The 22,474-nt window shown below is 43.9% G+C and overlaps 1 protein-coding gene across 1 annotated transcript in view; it reads left to right on the top strand.

Annotated features, from left to right (window-relative positions):
- Positions 1–22,474, top strand: part of GHRHR (growth hormone releasing hormone receptor) — a 55,458-nt gene that overhangs the window by 18,112 nt on the left and 14,872 nt on the right. The window contains exons 5-8 of the mRNA XM_070766893.1: positions 4,969–5,066; positions 5,874–6,006; positions 19,063–19,216; positions 21,612–21,672. Of these exons, the coding sequence (XP_070622994.1) occupies positions 4,969–5,066; positions 5,874–6,006; positions 19,063–19,216; positions 21,612–21,672 (446 nt within the window). The remainder of the gene's footprint in view (positions 1–4,968; positions 5,067–5,873; positions 6,007–19,062; positions 19,217–21,611; positions 21,673–22,474) is intronic.

The following is a 22,474-nucleotide window of genomic DNA, read 5'->3' as shown; positions in this document are numbered from 1 at the left end:
TTAAATCAGCCAAATACTCGCCTAGCTTTAGCACGTCTTCAGCACAAACTCCATGATGACGTGATCAAAATTCAGAGGGTTGGATACTGGCTTGTACTGTACTTATGATGGTCGCAGTGTCATATAATCCCTTTGGCTGACAAGTAAAGTCCATGTGGACTTTACTCAACAACCACCTTACTATACGGACAACTGTGGCAAGACGGGCTGTAAACTAGGAGTAACAACTTATTTATTTATTTATTTGATTTGTATGCCGCCCCTCTCCGTAGACTCGGGGCGGCTAACAACAGTAGTAAAAAACAGCATGTAAATCCAATACTAAAACAACTAAAAAACCCTTATTGTAAAACCCAAATCCATACAAACAAACATACCATGCATAAATTGTAAAGGCCTAGGGGGAAAGAATATCTCAGTTCCCCCATGCCTGACGGCAGAGGTGGGTTTTAAGGAGCTTACGAAAGGCGAGGAGGGTGGGGGCAATTCTAATCTCCGGGGGGAGTTGGTTGCAGAGGGCCGGGGCCGCCACAGAGAAGGCTTTTCCCCTGGGCCCCGCCAAACTCTCACTTAGTAACAGAAATTTTGGGCTCAATTATGCTGGTAAATTGAGGATAATTTATATGCCACCTCGAGTCCTTGGAGAGGGGCGGCATATAAATGTAAATAATAATAATAATAATAATAACAACAACAACAACAAAAACAACAACAACCCTTCATAATCATTCCAGTTCATATGCAAAATCAATGAGAGAAGCGGTAGACTCATTCTTTTGATAGCAGTGTAAAACAAAACAAAACAAAACAAAACAAAACAAAACAAAACAAAACACAGGGCCTTGGCTCATTTAAAAACTGCCTTGGTTAAGCAGCAGAAATTTGGGCCTCCGTTGTGGTTGCAAGTCAAGGACTCTTTGTATTTTAGCATCGAGCTGAGATATTCTGCTGCCTAGGTGAGGGGTTTATTTTTGTGTGTCTGTGTGTGTTGTTGTTGTTTTCTCCCTTTCAAACTGGGTTAAAATAATTGGCACTAGCCTTTATTCAGAGGATTCGGGATTGTGGCAGAAGTTCTCCTGAGGTGGAGATTTCAATTCACAGGAGCGAAATGGAATTTTTTTCAAAGGCGAGCCGACAATCGCCTCAGTGGGATGGTCGTCTGGTATTTATTTCACCGCAAATGACGGAGAAGCGCGGCGTCAAACTGCTCCCCCCTCCCCTCTGCCCCCTCCTCCTCGCTTTTCAATGGGGAACAGAAGGACGCCACAATCTTCCGAGTGGCTGCTTGACCTCGATGAGGGGATCGAGTGAAGGGTCTCTTCCGATGCCTTTCGGCGTCCGAAGCTCCTAGCCTCACTGGACACAACCAGGCCACACTCTCGACGCTAATTATTTTCCATGTCCTTAACTCGCTAATTGTGTGGTGTTGGCTGGCATTAATTTTAGGGCGCCCCCGCCATCAAGGCTGGCCAGCGGCCTGAAGAGGGAGATGGAGCGGGGCGGGGGAGGGGAAGAAGGCTGTCAGGAAATAAGGATGAATGGAGATAAACACCACCTTCACGCCAGACACCAAGAAAAGGGGTGATTTGCAGCTTAGGGTCCTGGGTGCTTCTTTTGAGCTTTGTTGTTTGCTTCTAGACGTTTCATGACCCGATTAAGTAACATCTTCAGGGCTAGAAGGGAGGGAGGGGGTTTTGCAGGGGAAAAGAGTTGGAGGAGGAAGAGGAGGAGGAGGAGAACTGTGGGGTCCTTCTGGCTCCCTGAGTGTGGTTGTTTGCTTGGAGATTTTTCATGACCCAGTTAGGCAACATCATCAGTGCTAGAACGGAGAGGGGTTTGCAGGGAAAAGTTGGAGTTGGAGGAGGAGGAAGAGGAGGAATAGTAAGAGGAAGAGGAGAGGAAGAAGAGGAAGAGGAGGAGGAGGAGGAGGAGGTGCATCATCAGTGCTAGAAGGGAGAGGGGTTTGCAGGGAAAAGATGGAGGTGGAGGAGGAGGAAGAGGAGGAATAGTAAAAGGAAGAGGAGGAGGAGAGAATGAAAAGGAGGAGGAGGAGGAGGAGGAGGAATAGTAGGAGGAGGAAAGAAGAGGAAGAAGAGGAGGAGGAGGAAGAGGAAAAGGAAGAGGAAGTGAATGAGGAGGAGGAATAGGAAGAGGAGGAGGAAGTGAATGAGGAAGAGGAGGAGGAGAGGAGGAGGAGGAAGTGAATGAGGAGGAGAGGAAGAAGAGGAGGAGGAGGAGGAGGAGGAAGTGAATGAGGAGGAGGAAGAGGAGAAAGAGGAGGAAGTGAATGAGGAAGAGGAGGAGGAGAGGAAGAAGAGGAAGAGGAGGAGAAGGAAGAAGAAGAGCAGGAAGAAGAGGAAGAGGAAGAAGAGGAGGAGGAAGAGGAGGAGAGGAAGAAGAGGAAGAGGAGGAGGAGGAGGAATGACAGCAAGCAGTTAGCTGACATAGCCTGCAGTGCTGCACTCTAACCACTGTGCCAGTGGGGAATAATTTATCTTGAGTTCTCTCCGGGGCCACTTTGTGACCTTATGGACTAGCACCGCTTGGTCGCAAACTTCTTTTGCTGTTGGTGACTCCAGTTCCAGGTAAATCCCATGGTGTGAAAGAGCTGCAGTTGGGGGCACTCATGTTGTGTGTAACCTCAAAGGGGGGGTCCCATTTTTGTGGAGTCATTGAGCAAGGGAAATATTTCTTCCCCCAGAGGGTCCTTGGTTGATGGAATTCCCTTCCAGAAGAGGTCGTGACAGCTGTCAGCCTTGATAGCTTCAAGACAGGATTAGACAGATTCATGGATGCCAAGCATATAGATGGTTATTGTAACGGATGTCCAAGTGCTGCCTCTATGTTAGTTGAGGCAAGCAGGATTCCCTTGGGTCCCATTTGTTGGGGGTCAAGGGAAAGGGAGGGTCTTGCCTTCTCTTTCTGCTCAAGATCCCCAAGGACAATTGGTGGGCCACTGTGGGACACAGAGTGCTGGACTTGATGGGCTTTGGCCTGATTCAGCACGGCTCTTCTTATGTTCTTATATTCTTAAATAGGAAACCCTGGATGAAATGTACCCCAGCGGTCAGTTAGGTCCCACAGAGTCAGCCTTTTCCAGGTCCCGTTGGCCAGGAAATGTCTTCTGGCGGGACCTAGGGGAAGAGCCTTCTCTGTGGTGGCCCCGGCCCTTTGGAATGAAGTCCCTTTGGAGATACGTACCTCCCCCTCCCTTCTGGCCTTTTGCAAAATTTTGAAGACCCATCTTTGCCGGTAGGCATGGGGGCTGTGAGTATCGAGATCAATTCCGGCTGTAGCTATGAGTGATTGATTAGGTGAACGTCGGTGCTTGGTTGGGATGAATGGGTTTTTAATTTTTTTAAAGTTTTTTTATAGTACAGTGGCGCTTCTACTTAAGAACTTAATTCGTTCTGTGACCTGGTTCTTAAGTAGAAAAGTTTGTAAGTAGAAGCAATTTTTCCCATAGGAATCAATGTAAAAGCAAAAAATGTGGGCAAACCCATTAGGAAAGAAATAAAAGCTCAGAATTTGGGTGGGAGGAGGAGGAGGAAGAAGAGGAGGAGGATATCATTGCTGAAGGAAGGTGAGGTGATGGAAATAAAAAAAAATTCAAAACTTTAAGGCTTAAAAAAAAGGGACTCTAAATCGGCAAAAATTTGGAAATTTTTCCAGTGTCGGGTTCTTAAGTAGAAAATGGTTCTTGAGAAGAGGCCAAAAAAATCTTGAACACCCGGTTCTTATCTAGAAAAGTTCTTAAGTAGAGGCATTCTTAAGTAGAGGTACCACTGTAATTTTTAATATTAGATTTCTATACATGTGTATTGTACTGTATTTGTTATGTTGTACGCCTTCCCGAGTCGTCTGAGAAGGGCGGCATGGAAATCTAAATAATAATAATAATAATAATAATAATAATAATAATAACAACAACAACAACAACAACAACAGCAACAACAACAACAATATACATTTGAAAACCATCGGAATTGACAAAATTTCCATCTGTCAATTGCAAAAGGCTGCTTTACTGGGATCGGCTCACATAATGTGCCACTACATCATGCAGTCCTAGGTGATGAAATACGAAATCCAGCATAGTGATCTTGTTTGCTGTGTTGTATTGTCATAATAATAATAATAATAATAATAATAATAATAATAATAATAATAAACATTTGAAAACCATTGGAATTGACAACATTTCCATCTGTTAATTGCAAAAGGCTGCTTTACTGGGATCGGCTCACATAATGTGCCGCTACATCACCCAGTCCTAGGTGATGAAATATGAAATCCAGCATACTGATCTTGTTTGCTGTGTTGTATTGAAATAATAATGATGATGATGATGATGAGGTTGATGATGTTATTGTTGATGATTATCATGGCACTGGACCAGAATATCTCCGGGACGGCCTCCTGCTGCACGAATCCCAGCGATCGATTAGGTCCCACAGAGTGGGCCTTCTCCGGGTCTCGTCAACTAAACAATGTCGGTTGGCGGGCCCCAGGGGAAGAGCCTTCTCTGTGGCGGCACCGACCCTCTGGAACCAACTCCCCCCAGAGATTAGAACTGCCCCTACTCTTCCTGCCTTCCGTAAACTCCTTAAAACCCACCTTTGCCGTCAGGCATGGGGGAATTGAAACACCTCCCCCGGGCTTGTTTAATTTTTATGCATGGTATGCTTGTGTGTGTGTCTGTTAGTATATGGGGTTCTTTTAAATCTTTAAATATTTTAAAGCTATCTGAATTATTTATGATTTGTCATATCTTGCTGTGAGCCACCCCGAGTCTTCGGAGAGGGGCGGCATACAAATCTAAATAATAAATAATAAATAAATAAATAAATAAATAAATTATGATGTTAAGAAGGGATTTGGAAGGCACAAAGCCTGGAGAAAGACCGAAGCATGAGAAAGGAATTCAAGACAATCCGAAATGAACATCTGATTTGCTTGTCATTCTAGGTTTCTTTCTTCTCAACCATCCAAACCATCTATACTGTGGGTTACAGCATCTCAACTGTTTCTCTTGCTGTGGCAATTACTGTGCTCCTTGCCTTCAGGTATGTATGTTTCCACGGTCCTGGAAGTAGAACACAGGACAATATTTACATCCCCCTCATTATTGTGGTTGTTATTATTGTTTATTGCTCCGCGTCTAGAACTCACTGCCTCTAGGTTATTGGCCCAAAGCCACCCAACCAGTTTTAAGCCTAAAGTGGGATTAGAACTCACCATCTCCTGGTAACTGGCCCAAAATCACCTAGCTGGTATTTATGCAAAAACTGGAACTAGAATTCACCATCTCCTGGTGATTTGCCCAAAGCTCCCTAGCCTGCTTTCATGCTTAAAATGGGACTAGAACTCACCATCTCCTGGTGACCAGCTGGTATTTGTGCCTAAAATGGAACTAGAATTCACCATCTCCTGGTGATTGGCCCAAAGCTCCCTTAGCCTGCTTTCATGCTTAAAGTGGGACTGGAACTCACCATCAACCTGTGACTGGCCCAAAGTCACCTAGCTGGTATTTATGGCTAAAGTGGGACTAGAACTCTCTGTCTCCTGGTGATTAGTCCAAAGTCATCCAGCCAACTTTATTGCCTAAGGCAGGACTAGAACTCTCCATTTTTGGGCGATTGGCCCAAAGTTCCCTAGCCTGCTTTCATGCTTAGTGAGACCAGAACTCACCATCTCCTGGTGATTGGCCCAAAATCACCTTGCTGGTTTTTATGACAAAACTGTCTTATTTAGCAATGGAGGTTTGTGGCTCAATTTTGTCACAAGTATCCCTGTTAATGTTTTAGGGGACGTAAATCGGACTGATCCTTATGGATTCCCATCAGCCTAGTATGTCTTCCCTCTTCCTGCAGGAGACTGCGATGCCCCAGGAACTACATCCATGTCCACCTTTTCTCTACCTTCATCTTGAAGGGCATTGCCATCTTCATCAAGGACTCGATTCTCCTGCGCAGCGAAGAAAGCGATTACTGCACTTTCTCCACGGTAAGGGATGAAAAGCACAGAGAAGGTGGAGTCCTAGGGCTGGAGGGGACTTTGGAGGTCCTCTAGTCCAGTGGTCCCCAACGTTTTTTCCACCAGGGACCAGTTTCAGCAAGACAATTTTTCTATGGCCCGGTGGGAGCGGAAAGGGGTGTGGTTGGGGGCGGGATTAAGCATGGGGGTGCTGGTCCTCCCCACCCCTCTTTACCGCCATCGCTCTATGGCTGGCAGAACCTGCCTCCCAAGCCCTCTTGCCCAGCGGGAGCTAAGCGCTGGAGAGAGGGGGTCAGGCTGGCCCTCCTGCCTCTCCCCAGCCAAAAACGCAAAAGCGCCCCGCAGCAGAAGCCAAAAGAGGCTTGAGCCTCTCGGTCCTTCCCGCCCCTCTGTCCCGTCCATCGTCCTGTGGCCGGCAGAACCTGCCTCCTGAGGCCTCTTGCCCGGCGGGAGGCAAAGCGCTGGAGGGAGGGGGTGGCGGCATGAGGGCCGGCAGCTGCTGACTCCACGGACCGGTGCAACATGCCCCGCGGCCCGGTACTGGTCCGCGGTCCGGTGGTTGGGGACCCCTGCTCTAGTCCAACCCCTGCTCAAGGTGGGAGACCTTACATCACCTTGGCCAAATGATTGAAGGGTCTCTTTTTGACCCTCAGCACCCATAGAATGGAACGGAATGGAACAGAACAGAACAGAATAAAATAGAATAAAGAAAAGAGAAGAGAAAATAGAATAGAATATAATAGGAAATAGAATAGAAAATAGAGTAGAATAGAATAGAATAGAAAATAGAATAGAAAATAATAGAATATAGAATAGAATATAGCATAGGATAGAATAGAATAGAATAGAATATAGAATAGAATTGAAAATAGAATAGAATAGTAACATAGAAATTGGAAAGAAAATAGAATAGAATAGAAAATAGAATAGAATACAGAATATAGAATAGAGTAGAATAAAGAGAAGAGAAGAGAAAATTGGATAGAGTAGAATAGAATAGAGTAGGAAATAGAATAGAAAATAATAGAATAGAATATAGAGTAGAGTAGAGTAGTACAGAACAGAACAGAACACAACACAACACAATAGAGGTGGAAGGTACAGTACCTTGCAGGTCTTCTAGTTCAGCCCTCTGCTTAAGCAGGAGAACATGTACCATTTCCATCCAGTCTCTTCTTAAAAGTCTCCAGTGATGAACCACCCACAAGGTCTGAAGACAAGCTGCCCCGTTTGGTTAATTGTCCTCAGGGTTAGAAAGGGCTAGAATGTTTCTCCTTAATTCCAGGTTGTTTCTCTCTTTGATCGGTTTCCAACCATTATTTCCGTCTTGCCCTCAGCTGATTTGGAGAATAATTTGACCCTGTCTTCTTTGTGGCAGCCGCTCAAATACTGATATACTGCTGTCATGTCACCCCTAATTCTTCTTTTCTTTAGACTAGCCAGACCCAAAACCTGCAGCCATTCTTCATATGGTTTAGTCTCCTGGCCTTGACCTTAATTGATCTTCTCTGAACTTATCCCAAAGTATCAACAGTACTCAAGGTGTGGTTTTACTTGGGTTTTGTAAAGTGGCGCTAATACTTTTTTGAACTTGGTTCTATGCCTCTGTTTATACAACCCGGGATTGTATTAGCTCTTTTGGCTGCCGCTGCATATTGATGGCTCATATAATTTGGTTTTTCCTTTTTGGAATGTCCTAGATGTTCCCTCTGCTTGGTTGTTTCCTTGAAGACATTTCATGGCCGTGCTAGGTAACATAGTCAGTGCTAGGAGGGTTTAGAGAAAGTAGTAGTAGTAGTAGTGGTGGTGGTGGTGGGAGGAGGAGAAGGAGGACGAGGAGAACAATTGTGCAGTCCTTGATGCTTATTGAGATTGGTTGCAGACATTCCTGACCCAATTAGGTAACAACATCAGCGCTAGAAGTGAATGGGGTTTGCTCTTTTTTTTCTGTACAAGTGGCTAGCCCTGTGAGTATTGATAGCAACGTCCTTGGTAGTTCCTTGATTAGACTGCAATTTACTATTAGCTTGTTTGTCATTTCTTGTTTGCAGATAAGCAGAGATTAACAGCAAGATTAAAATTAGACCAAGAGTCAAAAAACGTAACAATATTCTATCCACTCCCACCCACCCAAACTCAGGCAACACCAAGGACCCCACAGCTCAACTCAGAGCTACAAATATTCCCTTCTATCAATTTCACCTTTTGGTAGTTTTTAATATTTCACTTTTTTAAAATTATTTATTCTTTGTCCAATATAACCAACTCTTTGGTTAATAAACTTGGATCTGCTCTGGTCTCCACTCAAGTGCTGAGCAGACAGATAACCGAATAACAGAGTTGAAAGGGGCCTTGGAGGTCTTCTAGTCTAACCCTCTACCCAAGCAGGAGACCCTCTACTGTTTCCAACAAATGGATGTCTAATCTCTTCTTAAAAACCTCCAGTGTTGGAGCCCCCACAACTTCTGCAGTTACCTTACACCCCACAAAAAGGAAGTGTTGATCTGTCTTAATTTGTGGGTAGAATTTGAGGCAAGTCACTTCTGGTTCCCTGATAGCTTCACACACTATCAGTTTTAATTTGCTTCAGTTTGCGTTTTGCAACAAGTTGCTTTAATGCTATAAATCTTTTCCAGAAATATCACTGTTTTTCCATTAGGAGAAAATGAACAATTTCTCCAGTGGTTTGTAAGTGGGTGGTATTGGGTTCCCCCCCCCCCCCACTTTTTCCCTTTTTTTTGTACACATGTGTTTTCCATTTGTGTAAAGGCAAGGAAAAGCAAGTCTATAATCTTCCGTCTGTGAAATCAAACACTATTTTCTAAAATATGTACATACGTTGTAAGCAAGGACTTCAGGCAAATTCAGAACATTTTAAACAAAACTTGAACTCTTCATTTTTTAAGATTTGGAGTTTTATTGAGCAAAAAAAAATTTAATCAATGCTAATAAGCATTTTTAAAATCCTGCAATGTCTTTTATAAGATGATGTTTAGAAATACATAGAGATAGTCCTTGACTTACAACCAGAACCAGAATTTAGTTTGCTACGCAAGGAAGTTGTTAAATGACTTAAATAGTAAAAAATAAGACAGGTTAGCCTATCCCCTCACAGTGGCATAGTAACAAAATGGAAAACTTCTTTCATTAAACACCCCCCCCCAAAATATTTCATTTATAGTCAACTGGATCCATCTTATAGGTTGTCCTCAATTTACGACCATTAACTGAACCTAAAATTTCAATTGCTGAGACAGTTTGTAAGTGAGTTTTGCCACATTTTACAACCTTTTTGCTATAATTGTTAAGAGATGAGCATCCTCATTCCGTTTCCTCCCAAGTGCGAAGTACGTGCTATAATGCGCTGAGTATTAGGCTGCCCCCAGTAGGTCTGGGATCGCTGACCCAGTAGTGGAAACAGCGGTGCGTGCACATATGTGCATCCACACCATGCACATGTGCACCCTTGCACACACCCTTATAAGAATTTACTTCGGCGCATGCGCAGGAGCAAAGAAATTGCTGAAAATCGCCGAAATCTCACAAAAGAATGTTCGCATGCATAGTTCCCTCTAAGCTAAGCAGTGAGCAATGGCTCACTTAAAAATCATCATCAACTCAGAGTTTTCCAAACCTGCCCAGAAGCCGAGAGGGAAAGAGTGAGAGAGAAGGAGAGAGAGGAACAGAGAGAAACAGATAGAAAAAAGAGAGGAAGGAAAAGAGAAAGAAAAAAAATGGGAGTAAGGAAGAGAGAAAGAAAATCAAAATCTAGTTTGAAACTAGCTCAACTATTTAAGTGGCATTTTGATATAGAATAGAATAGAATAGAATAGAATAGAATTTTATTGGCCAAGTGTGATTGGACACACAAGGAATTTGTCTTGGTGCAGATGCTCTCAGTGTACATAAAATAAAATATACTTTTGTCAAGAATCATGTGGTACGACACTTAATGATTGTCATAGGGGTCAAATAAGCAATGAAGAAGCAATATTAATAAAAATCTTATGATATACGCAACAAGTTATAGTCATACAGTCAACATGGGAGGAAATGGGTGAAAGGAATGATGAGAAAAACTAGTAGAATAGAAGTGCAGATTTAGTAGAAAGTCTGACAGTGTTGAGGGAATTATTTGTTTAGTAGAGTAATGGCGTTCGGGGAAAAAACTGTTCTTGTGTCTAGTTGTCTTGGTGTGCAGTGCTCTGTAGCGACGTTTTGAGGGTAGGAGTTGAAACAATTTGTGTCCAGGATGTGAGGGGTCAGTAAATATTTTACCCGCCCTCTTTTTGACTCGTGCAGTATACAGGTCCTCAATGGAAGGCAGGTTGGCAGCAATTGTTTTTTCTGCAATTCTGATTATCCTCTGAAGTCTGTGTCGGTATATGTCGATATTGATAGAGTTGCCCTATTATGAGCTCACTGTTATAGACACACAGTACAGTATTTTATTTATTTGTTTATTTATTTATGTATGTATGTATGTATGTATGTATGTATGTATGTATGTATTTATTTATTTATTTATTTATTTATTTATTATTTCTGTGCCGCCCAGTCCCAAAGGGACTACCGCTCAGACACTATACTTTTCCGCCCACCCCCAAAAAAAATTAGAGGGAACACTGTTCGCATGCATCAGATTTCAGTGATTTCCAGCCTTTCTTTGTTTCCGCGCATTCGCGGAAACAAATGCTTGCATGGGAGTGCGCACTTCCGACGATGACCGTGCATGCCCCTCCAGGAGCAATCCAATAGGAAAGACAAGTGGGGCACTTCAGTGAATATGTTACGTTTCTGCTAAATGCATGAACACCGCTGTGATTCATCGCGAAATTGTTTCAGTTTATGGGGAGGACATAATGTTGAGATAGCATGTGACAAAATAGGTCAATTTTCTGCACCACGCCCTCAGTCGCAACAGATGGCCGTCCACTTCTAGTCTTCATCGTGAATTTCCATCCTCCCGAAATTGAAATTCTGTACCCATTTTGCACTTTGCACTTAATTATTTATTTATTTATTTTGTCAAGTACGTATTGGCAGTATACAAAGATGAGATTAGATTTAGATTAGATTTATTGGATTTATATGCCGCCCCTCTCCGCAGACTCGGGGCGGCTCACAACAATGGTGAAGAACAGTACATAGTGACAAATCTAATATTTACCAATCTAATTACAGTTTTAGGTTAAAAAATTCATAAAAGCCACCCCAATATATATAAAAAACAAGCACACAATCAATCATACACCAAAACAACATGGGCAAGGGGAAGATGTTTCAATTCCCCCATGCCTGACGGCAGGGGTGGGTTTTGAGGAGTTTACGAAAGGCAAGGAGGGTGGGGGCAATCCTAATCTCAGGGGGGAGCTGGTTCCAGAGGGTCAGAGCCACCACAGAGAAGGCTCTTCCCCTGGATCCCGCCAGACAACATTGTTTAGTCGATGGGACCCGGAGAAGGCCAACTCTGTGGGACCTAACCGGTCGCTGGGATTCGTGCGGCAGAAGGCGGTCCCGGAGATATTCTGGTCTGGTGCCATAATTATAAAAATCCATTGCTAAAAACCCCTAATAATTAATTTAAAAATAAAGATATAACAATGTTTACATACATGATGCTAGTAAGAGAGAAACATTAGTACAGGGGGTTGTAGGCATGCTGGCGCACTTATGACGTCCCTTACTGACCTTTTAGGAATTGGGTGAGGTCAAGAGTGGATAGTCTAAGGGTAAAGTTTTGGGGGTTAGGTGAGGATACTGCAGAGTCAGGTAGTGAGTCCCATGTATTAACTACTCGGTTACTAAAGTTGTATTTCCTGCAGTCGAGTTCGAAGCGGTTTACTTTAAGTTTGTATCTGTTATGTGCTCATGTGTTGTTGTGGTTGAAGCTGAAGTAGTCGTTGATAGGAAGGACGTTGTAGCAGATGATTTTATGGGCTATGCTTAAGTCGTGTTTAAGATGACGTGGTTCTACGCTTGGTAGGAAACGGAAGGACGATGTTCATCTTCAACTTTCCCCACAATGTCGATGGTCTACTGACCCCTGGCACTGCTCGTTCTCTCCCGCTGGCTTCCCGCTATACCATAGTAATATCAACTTCCCCCACGAACATTCCCTGCGAGAGCTACGTGCCTTGTAAACCTGACTTTCCGGATAACCCTCGTACAATGTTTGAAGAAAGTAGCAGGAGAATAACCCACTTGGGGTTGCGTTCCAACTCACTCAGAATTGGAAACATGGTCTCTTGTCCATTAGCTCCAGATCACGTGTGGTCCTCAGCTGGGAAAGAAAGATTGATCTCCACTTTGGAAGCTCTCAGAACTCTCGAGGAGCCCTCAAAGGCAATAAAAAGACGAGAGTTATTTCCAGGAGGTGAGGAATGGTGTCAATTCTGACATAAAACCTACTTCTAGTGTTTGTGTCTTAACAAAAGAAAGCTCTCAACTAAATCTTAGGAGAATCCATCTGATGACACTTATTGAATACCACCAAGAACGGACATGTTGAGTGAGTACAGTTACAAGCGAACCGCACGTACCACTCTACTCGTACGTTTCTGCCTGCTTTGCAATTTTCTCATTGTCTTTAGAGAGCTATCTGCGTCTTCTGGACCTGAAGAGTTTGCCAAAGTTGCCCAAATCCACTTCCCTTCTTGCTCCTGTTAACAGTGGTGTCCCTCAAGGTAGTGTTTTTGGACCAACACTATTCATACTGTTCTGTCTGGGTCCCCCCAGACGCCAACACCAACCAAAAAGAGTATCCAGACACACTGGTAAAAAGCAAAGGCAGTTTATATACTGGAAAGCAAACACAGGTAACAAAAACTGTTCTTACAGACAGGAACACTATGAAGCTTCACAGAGGTTTCACGAAGGCCAGGCAATAAAACAGGATTCTTGCTGGCAAAAACAACACTGGAGATAATAAAACCCACGTCTCCCCCAAGTCTTTCAGCCTTCTAGGCCACAAGCCAAGATCAGAGACGCCAAGAATCGAAGCAAGGTCACAGGACTCCCAGTTGATAACTCTCCACAAGACTGTAAGGGCGGGCCTGCCTTTTCAACCCTGCTGAGGAGAACCACACCCAAACCCAGCTGTTGCCAATTCAGGGATGGAAATACCTTTCTAATTGGCCCCTTCTTTGAGCTGCATGTCTCTGCCTCATGTCTATTATAGCCTGTGCGTCTTCATCCAATGAATCCAGGCTACTAGCTGGGGAGAGCCCCCCCCCGGGGGTCTCAGGCTGCTCTCCCTCCTCCTCTTCCTGACGTTCCTCTCCTCCGTTTGCCTGGTCCTCCCCCTCCTGGTCACTGTCCTCCTCCTCTGGGCATGGATCCGGCAGAGCTCCAGCTGGTCCCTGAGGAGCCTCAGGCTGAATCACAACACATACTATACATAAATGATCTTTGCGATTGCATTACTAGCAATTGTGTTCTCTTTGCAGATGATGTCAAACTATCTAATACCACCGACAATGCTGCTACCCTTCAAAAAGACCTTGACCACGTAGCAGAATGGTCTAAAACCTGGCAACTTCAAATCTCCACCACTAAATGCTCTGTCTTACACATTGGTAAAAAGAATCAGAATACTAAATATAAACTTGGAGGAATTGAACTTATCGATAAGCCTCAATCTGTCAAAGACCTTGGAGTACTCATATCCAATGACCTAAGTCCTAGAGCCCACTGCAACAACATTGCCAAAAAGGCTTTAAGAGTTGTTAACCTAATCCTCTGCAGCTTCTTCTCTGGTAATTTTGAACTGCTAACAAGAGCTTACAAAACATTTGTCAGACCAATCCCAGAATACAGCTCACCTGTATGGATCCCACATTGCATATCTAATATCAACACAATTGAGAGAGTCCAGAAATATTTCACAAGAAGAGTCCTTCATTCCTCTTCTCACAACAAAATACCTTACTGCGCCAGAGTTGAAATTCTTGGTTTAGACAACTTACAACTCCGTCGTCTCTGTTCCGACTTAATTATAGTTCATAAAATCATATACCAAAATGTCCTACCTGTTAACGACTACTTCACCTTCAACCGCAACAACACACAAGCATGAAATCGATTTAAACTAAATGTCAACCACTCCAAGCTTGACTGCAAAAAATACGACTTCAGCAACAGAGTGATCAACGCCTGGAATGCTCTACCTGATTCTGTGGTTTCTACTCCTAATCCCAAAACCTTTAACCTTAGACTATCTATAATTGACCTCTCCTCCTTTCTAAGAGGTCTGTAAGGGGCGTGCATAAGCGCACCACTGTGCCTACTGTCCCTGTCCTATTGTCTTCTTTTGTTACTTTTTATCATTACTTATCTAATGTTTTATTTGTACAAATTACCACTCTATAATTGTTTGACAATGTAAATAAAACAAACAAACAAACAAACAAATAAATAAAATAATGCTGTGTAGATCGTGGGTGGTACAGATCACTTTGATTCATTGAAACACAACAAACTAACAGAGTTGTAAGCAACCTGTAGTATTCCTTCTGTTGGTCAAAGATCATATTGGCTGCCGATCAATTTCCGGTCACAATTCAAAGTGTTGGTTATGACCTTTAAAGTCCTACATGGCATTGGACCAGAGTACCTCCTGAACTGCCTGCTACCGCACGAATCCCAGCGGCCGATAAGGTCCCACAGAGTTGGCCTTCTCCGGGTCCCGTCGACTAAACAATGTTGTCTGGCGGGCCCCAGGGGAAGAGCCTTCTCTGTGGCGGCCCCGGCCCCTCTGGAATCAACTCCCCCCGGAGATTAGAACTGCTCCTACCCTCCTTGTCTTCCGTAAACTACTTAAGACCCACCTATACCACCAGGCATGGGGGATTTGAGACATCTTTCCCCCAGGCTCCTTATAATTTATGTTTGGTATGTATGTGCTGTTTGGTTTTTTAATTATGATAGGGTTTTTAGTTATTTTTAATATTAGATTTGTGCCATTATAATATTGTTTTTATCGTTGTTGTGAGCCGCCCCGAGTCTTCGGAGAGGGGCGGCATACAAATCTAATAAATTGAATTGAATTGAACTGAATATGGATGGGCATGCCCAGATATCACCTGAAGCCACACATGAGTGCTTGGTTCACATCATGCTGCCAGCATAAGTTAGCATGTGTTTTGCCCAGGCTTTGCAATTATGGATTTCTGGATAGGCCTGGGAACGTTCAGGGAAAGTTCACGTTCTCAGGAACAGACAGTGTTGCATGAGATCATGAGAAGGGATGGGAGTACAAGCTAGACAAATTCCTTTGCCTGGCTTTCTCACAGGTTTCCTGTAAACTCCTATCATTTACCTGCAGCGTTATCTATGTTATTGGCATGCTTATGAATTACAGCATCATGTAAAACTGCGCATGTGTGTTAGCTGGATTAAGTCATAGAGAACAGAAAATTATAAAAGGGTGTTGTGTGATATAATGATGATGATGATGATGATGATGATGATGATGATGATAATAATAATAATAATAATAATAATAATAATAATAATAATTTATTAGATTTGTATGCCGCCCATCTCCGAAGACTCGGGGCGGCTCACAACAATAATAAAAATGATGTTACAGTGGAACAAATCTAATATTAAAAGAGAAAAAACATATAAAACCCCATCATTTAAAACCAAACAACACATACATACCAAACATAAAATATAAAAGCCTGGGGGAGGTGTCTCAGTTCCCCCTTGTCTGGCGATATAGGTGGGTCTTGAGTAATTTACGAAAGACAAGGAGGGTGGGGGCAGTTCTAATCTCCGGGGGGAGTTGATTCCAGAGGGCCGGGGCCGCCACAAAGAAGGCTCTTCCTCTGGGGCCCGCCAAACGACATTGTTTAGTCGACGGGACCCGGAGAAGGCCAACTCTGTGGGACCTTATCGGTCGCTGGGATTCGTGCGGCAGAAGATGGTTCCGAAGATATAAGTTAGGATAAGTTGCTGGTTTTGGTTCTTTTGGCTTCTTGGGTTTCTCTACTAATAAAGCAAGGCCTGTAGCTTTGGCTTTTTTCACTCCTGCAATGATCTTTGTCTATCTTTGAAGTCTTCGCAACACAACAACCCCCTGCTTAGGCAGGAGACTCTACACCTTTTCAGACAAGCGGTTGTCCAACCACTTCTTGAAAACCTCCAGTGATGGAGTACTCCCTTCTAAACTGATTCTCTCCTCGATTACCTCCATCCATTATTTCTTGTGTTGTATTCTGGTGCTTTGGAGCTTGACTCTCTCATCATTGTGGCAGCCTTTTAAACATTGGAAACACTGCTATCGTGTCTCCCCTGGTCCTTCTTTTCATTAAACTAGACATACCCAATTCTTTGCAACTGTTCTTCATATGTTTTAGCCTCCAGTCCTTTAATCCTCTTTGTTGTTTTTCTCTGCACTCTTTCTAGGGTCTAAACATCCTCTTTTTGCACTGTAGTGGCCAAAACTGGATGCAGCATTCCAAGTGTGGTCTTAACCAGGCCTTATAAAGTATTATTAATTTTATAAGTTAATAATACTTTATAAGGTATTAGTGAGCTGGATTATGTCCCTCTGTTAATTGCAGTTTGGGACTGTGTTGGCTTTTTTGGCAGCTGCAGCACACAGCTGGCTCATCTTTAAGTGGCTGTCCACTAAGACTCAAAGATCCCTTTCATAGTTATGCTGTTGAGTCAGGCTTCACCTAATCTGTACCTGTAGCTTTGGTTTTTCTTGTCCTAGCTTAGAACCTTATCCCCCCCCCCCCACTGAATTTCATTTTGCTAGATGGGGTCCAGTGCAGTGGTGGAATCCGATTTTTTTTTTACTACCAGTTCTGTGGGCGTGGCTTGGTAGGGGTGGCAAGGGAAGGATACTGCAAAGTCCTCTCCCCATTCCTGGGGAAGTGTATTGTAAAATCCCCATTCCTTCTCCACTGCAGGGGAAGAATATTACAAAATCCCCATTCTTCCCCACTCCTGGGGGAAGGATATTGCAAAATCCCCATTCTTTCCCACTCCAGGGGGAAGGATACTGCAAAATCCCCATTCTTTCCCACTCCAGGGGGAAGGATACTGCAAAATCCCCATTCTTTCCCACTCCAGGGGGAAGGATACTGCAAAATCCTCATTCTTTCCCAATCCAGGGGGAAGGATACTGCAAAATCCTCATTCTTTCCCACTCCAGGGGGAAGGATACTGCAAAATCCTCATTTTTTCCCACTTCAGGGGGGAAGGATACTGCAAAATCCCCATTCTTTCCCACTCCAGGGGGAAGGATACTGCAAAATCCTCATTCTTTCCCACTCCAGGGGGAAGGATACTGCAAAATCCCCATTCTTTCCCACTCCAGGGGGAAGGATACTGCAAAATCCCCATTTCTCCCCACTCCTGGGGGAAGGATACTGCAAAATTCCCATTTCCTCCCCACTCCAGGGGGAAGGATACTGCAAAATTCCCATTTCCTCCCCACTCCAGGGGGAAGGATACTGCAAAATTCCCATTTCCTCCCCACTCCAGGGGGAAGGATACTGCAAAATCCCCATTTCCTCCCCACTCCAGGGGGAAGGATACTGCAAAATCCTCATTCTTTCCCACTCCTGGGGGAAGGATACTGCAAAATCCTCATTCTTTCCCACTCCTGGGGGAAGGATACTGCAAAATCCTCATTCTTCCCCACTCCTGGGGGAAGGATACTGCAAAATCCCCATTCTTTCCCACTCCTGGGGGAAGGATACTGCAAAATCCCCATTCTTTCCCACTCCTGGGGGAAGGATACTGCAAAATCCTCATTCTTTCCCACTCCAGGGGGAAGGATACTGCAAAATCCCCATTTCCGCCCCACTCCAGGGGGAAGGATACTGCAAAATCCCCATTCCTCCCCACTCCAGGGGGAAGGATACTGCAAAATCCTCATTCTTTCCCACTCCTGGGGGAAGGATACTGCAAAATCCTCATTCTTTCCCACTCCTGGGGGAAGGATACTGCAAAATCCTCATTCTTTCCCACTCCAGGGGGAAAGATACTGCAAAATCCTCATTCTTTCCCACTCCAGGGGGAAGGATACTACAAAATCCTCATTCTTTCCCACCCCTTGGGGAAGGATACTGCAAAATCCTCATTCTTTCCCACTCCTGGGGGAAGGATACTGCAAAATCCTCATTCTTTCCCACTCCAGGGGGAAGGATACTGCAAAATCCTCATTCTTTCCCACTCCTGGGGGAAGGATACTGCAAAATCCTCATTCTTTCCCACTCCAGGGGGAAGGATACTGCAAAATCCTCATTCTTTCCCACTCCTGGAGGAAGGATACTGCAAAATCCTCATTCTTTCCCACTCCTGGGGGAAGGATACTGCAAAATCCTCATTCTTTCCCACTCCTGGGGGAAGGATACTGCAAAATCCTCATTCTTTCCCACTCCTGGGGGAAGGATACTGCAAAATCCTCATTCTTTCCCACTCCTGGGGGAAGGATACTGCAAAATCCTCATTCTTTCCCACTCCTGGGGGAAGGATACTGCAAAATCCCCATTTCCTCCCCACTCCAGGGGGAAGGATACTGCAAAATCCTCATTCTTTCCCACTCCTGGGGGAAGGATACTGCAAAATCCTCATTCTTTCCCACTCCTGGGGGAAGGATACTGCAAAATCCCCATTCTTTCCCACTCCAGGGGGAAGGATACTGCAAAATCCTCATTCTTTCCCACTCCTGGGGGAAGGATACTGCAAAATCCCCATTCTTTCCCACTCCTGGGGGAAGGATACTGCAAAATCCTCATTCTTTCCCACTCCAGGGGGAAGGATACTGCAAAATCCCCATTCCCACCTGGACGTGCTATTTGCCAGTTTTAATTTCAATACCTAAACATTTCCGCTACCAGTTCTCCAGAACCTGTCAGATCCTGCTGGATTTCATCCCTGGCTAAGTATCCTGTCAAGATCTCTCTGGATCTTCAGCCTATATTCCATGGGTGTTTGTTTCCCTTGGAGAGATGCCATTTGTCCTTTGAAGTAAGGATTTGATTTGAGTAAACCAATGCCAATGAGAAGGTTCCTTGAGATTTCTCCTTGATTCTTCCACAGGCCAAATGCAAGACATCAATGGTGTTCCTCAACTTCTTCACCATGGCCAATTTCATGTGGCTCTTAGTAGAAGCTCTATACCTCAACTACCTGCTCATCTCTTCCTTCCCCCAAGGAAGGAAATACTACTGGTGGCTCGTCCTCTTTGGATGGGGTAAGTCAAGCTGAATTCCTGACCAACCTTTTCCCTCTAATTTTGTTTTTGTTTTTGAGTGATGGGATTAAACCGATAACACTGAAGGGATATCGTCCGTATGATGTAAGGAGAAACCAGGCTAGACAGCGGGAGACTGAATTCTAATCCTTCATTGGGCATGAAAGCCAGAAGGTGATTTTGGGCCAATCACCAGGAGACTGTGAGTCCTAGTCCCGCCTCAGGCAGGAAAGCCAACTAGATGGCTTTAGGCCAATCACCAGGAGACTAGGAGTCCTAGTCCCGCCTCAGGCATGAAAGCCAGTTGGGTGATTTTGGGCCAATCACCAGGAGACTGAGAGTCCTAGTCCCGCCTCAGGCAGGAAAGCCAACTAGATGGCTTTAGGCCAATCACCAGGGGGACTAGGAGTCCTAGTCCCGCCTCAGGCATGAAAGTCAGTTGGGTGACTTTAGGCCAATCACCAGGAGACTGAGAGTCCTAGTCCCGCCTTAGTCATGAAAGCCAGTTGGGTGATTTTGGGCCAATCACCAGGAGACTGAGAGTCCTAGTCCCGCCTCAGGCAGGAAAGTCAACTAGATGGCTTTAGGCCAATCACCAGGAGACTGGGAGTCCTAGTCCCGCCTTTAAAAAAAGCCAACTGTGCAACTTTGGGTCAGTTCCTTTCTCTCAACCCACCCTACCCTCCAGGGTTGTTGATGTGGGGAAAATATGTGGAGGGAGGTGTGTTGCATTTGTTTGCCCCCTTGAGTTTTTTGTAAAAATAATAAACTCAACGTGATGCGTACAGAATTCTCTCTCTTTTCCCCAAACCCTTCAGCCGTTTAGCCAAGGGAGACAGAACGAGTTATCAGAACCATTTTCACTCATGGGTGAAAACAGCTTTCTCTAGTTGAGCTTCAGCATATAAAATCCTTATTTTTGCATCACTCCTGTGGAGTCGCAGGAACAGAGAGATCTACCTTTAAAACATTCACACTTTTTTTCCAAGCCCAGGTGCATTTTAATTTGCTTCTGCTTAGCTTAATTTTTGTTTTTAAAGGCAAATCTGCAGAAAATGGGTACAGATTCTCAAATATGTTTGCCTGTACGGTGATGAACGATGTTCCTAATCAAGAAATTATCAACTGAGACAATCAAGTTAAAAGTGTATGATGGAGATGGGCAGTAAGATGCTTGAGACGGAAAGAAAGAGAGAAGAGGCGGGGTGAGGAGGGGAATGAAGGAAGGAAGGAAGGAAGGTGAGAGAGAGAAAGAGAGATAAAGAAAAAGAGAAAGAAAGAAAAAAGGAAGGAAAAAAGGAAAAAAGAAAGAAGAGAGAAAGAGGGAGAGAAAGAAAATGAGAAAGAATGAGAAAAAGAGAGAGAAAGAAAAAGAAAGAAAAAGAGAGAGAAAGAAAAAGAAAGAAAAAGAAACAAAAGAGAGAGGGGGAAGAGAAAAAGAAAGAAAGAACAAGAGAGAGAGAGAGAGCAAGGAAGAAAAAATAAAGGAGAAGGAAAGAAAGAAAGAAAAAGAAAGAAGGAAAGAAAGAAAGAAGGAAGGAAAGAAAGAAAGAAAGAAGGAAAGAAAGAAGGAAAGAAAGAAAGAAAGAAAGAGCCAAATTTAGGATCTCTAAGAACACTCCCAACAATACTGAAATAGAAAACCACTAATTCATAAAAAATTATAAATTGTAAATTATCATTATAATCTCCTCACAGACTCAAGAAGGCTTACAGGAATATTATTATGATTATAATTATGATCATCATCATCATCATCATCATTATTTGTTATTTGTTATTTAATTAGGATTAAAATATAAACAAGATAAAAACAGTACGAACAATTGAAAAAATTAAGGGAAATAAAAAAACCCTGTATAAAACCAATCAGTCATCCCCCATTCACACAACCGGTTGGAGTGAAGGCTATCGCTTGCGGCCCCAGGCCGGCTGGTAGTGATGTGTTTTTAATGAATTTCCGGGGGAACTTGGTTCCAGAGGACTGGGGCCACAACAGAGAAGGCTCTTCCCCGCCGACCCACCAGTCGGCATTGTTTGTGTGACCTAACTGGTTGCCGGGACTTCTGAGGCAGAAGACAGTCCCGTAAATGGCCATGCCCACTCAGCAACCGGGCAACAAACCGGTAGCTATTTTTTTTCAATCCCACCACTGTGGGTTTTGTAAAAGGCCAACTGTGTTTGATGAACAAACTGAATTTTTGGCTCTAGCTAGTTCTGGAGACGTTTCGCTGCAATTTGTAAAAAGCAAAATGTAGAATATCCTTTTTTCTTTTCTCTCTTTCTTTTTTTCCGGAAAAAAATCCAGGGTTTATTTTGTGGAACCGCAGGTGGCCAGCCAACAACTGGGCAGAGTTCAATGCATTCACAAATCCTCTTTTCTGTTTCTTTCAAGGTGCCCCGACATGCTTCACTCTGCTGTGGATATTACTGAAATTGTATTTTGAAGATGTTTTGTAAGCGAGACCTTTTTCTCACATTGCTGCAACGTTTGTGTGTGTTTTTGTGTGCTGGTGTAAAAAGTTGCCAAAAACCTCACCCACATGCATGTCCTCGTGGGATTTCGCTTCCTGTGTGCATGCTCAGAAGCAAAGTCTCACTGCATGCGCAGGCAAGTGACACGAAGCTGCGCACGGAACTCCCTTTTCACTAACTGAGCGAAGTGTGGCGCGTACTGGGTAGCAAACTGGTACTGGTTGGAATCCTGTGTTTGAATTCTGGTGCATATTTATTGTTGTCAATGCTTTTTTTTTGCAAAACAATGTTTATGAAGACTTGCAGATAAGTTTACCAAACACCTATTTCGAATAGCATTTCTTAATTGTGTATTTTTACCGGCTGTCTTGTACTGTACCACTGCATTTTGGATTCAAATATAAATATATTGATTGATTGATTCGATTTTTATGCCGCCCTTCTCCTTAGACTCAGGGCGGCTTACAACATGTTAGCAATAGCACTTTTTAACAGAGCCAGCCTATTGCCCCCTCCCACAATCTGGGTCCTCATTTTATCCACCTCGGAAGGATGGAAGGCTGAGTCAACCTTGAGCCGGTGATGAGATTTGAACTGCTGACCTACAGACTGACCTACAGTCAGCTTCAGTGACCTGCAAGACAGTGGGGTAGCGAAAATGGAGCTCCACCCCAGAGCACCCAATTTGCACTGAAATATGTTGAAAGAAAATGCAGGGTGTCTTGTATAAACCATGTCCCAAGTGTGGTAGTAAAAATTTTGGTAGCCCTTCACTGTGTGTAT

The sequence above is a fragment of the Erythrolamprus reginae genome, chromosome Z (genome assembly GCF_031021105.1).
Source record: "Erythrolamprus reginae isolate rEryReg1 chromosome Z, rEryReg1.hap1, whole genome shotgun sequence".
In the NCBI taxonomy this organism is placed as follows: Eukaryota; Metazoa; Chordata; class Lepidosauria; order Squamata; family Dipsadidae; genus Erythrolamprus; species Erythrolamprus reginae.
The sequence above is the reverse complement of the archived record's forward strand: the minus strand, read 5'-3'. Positions and strand labels throughout refer to the sequence as shown.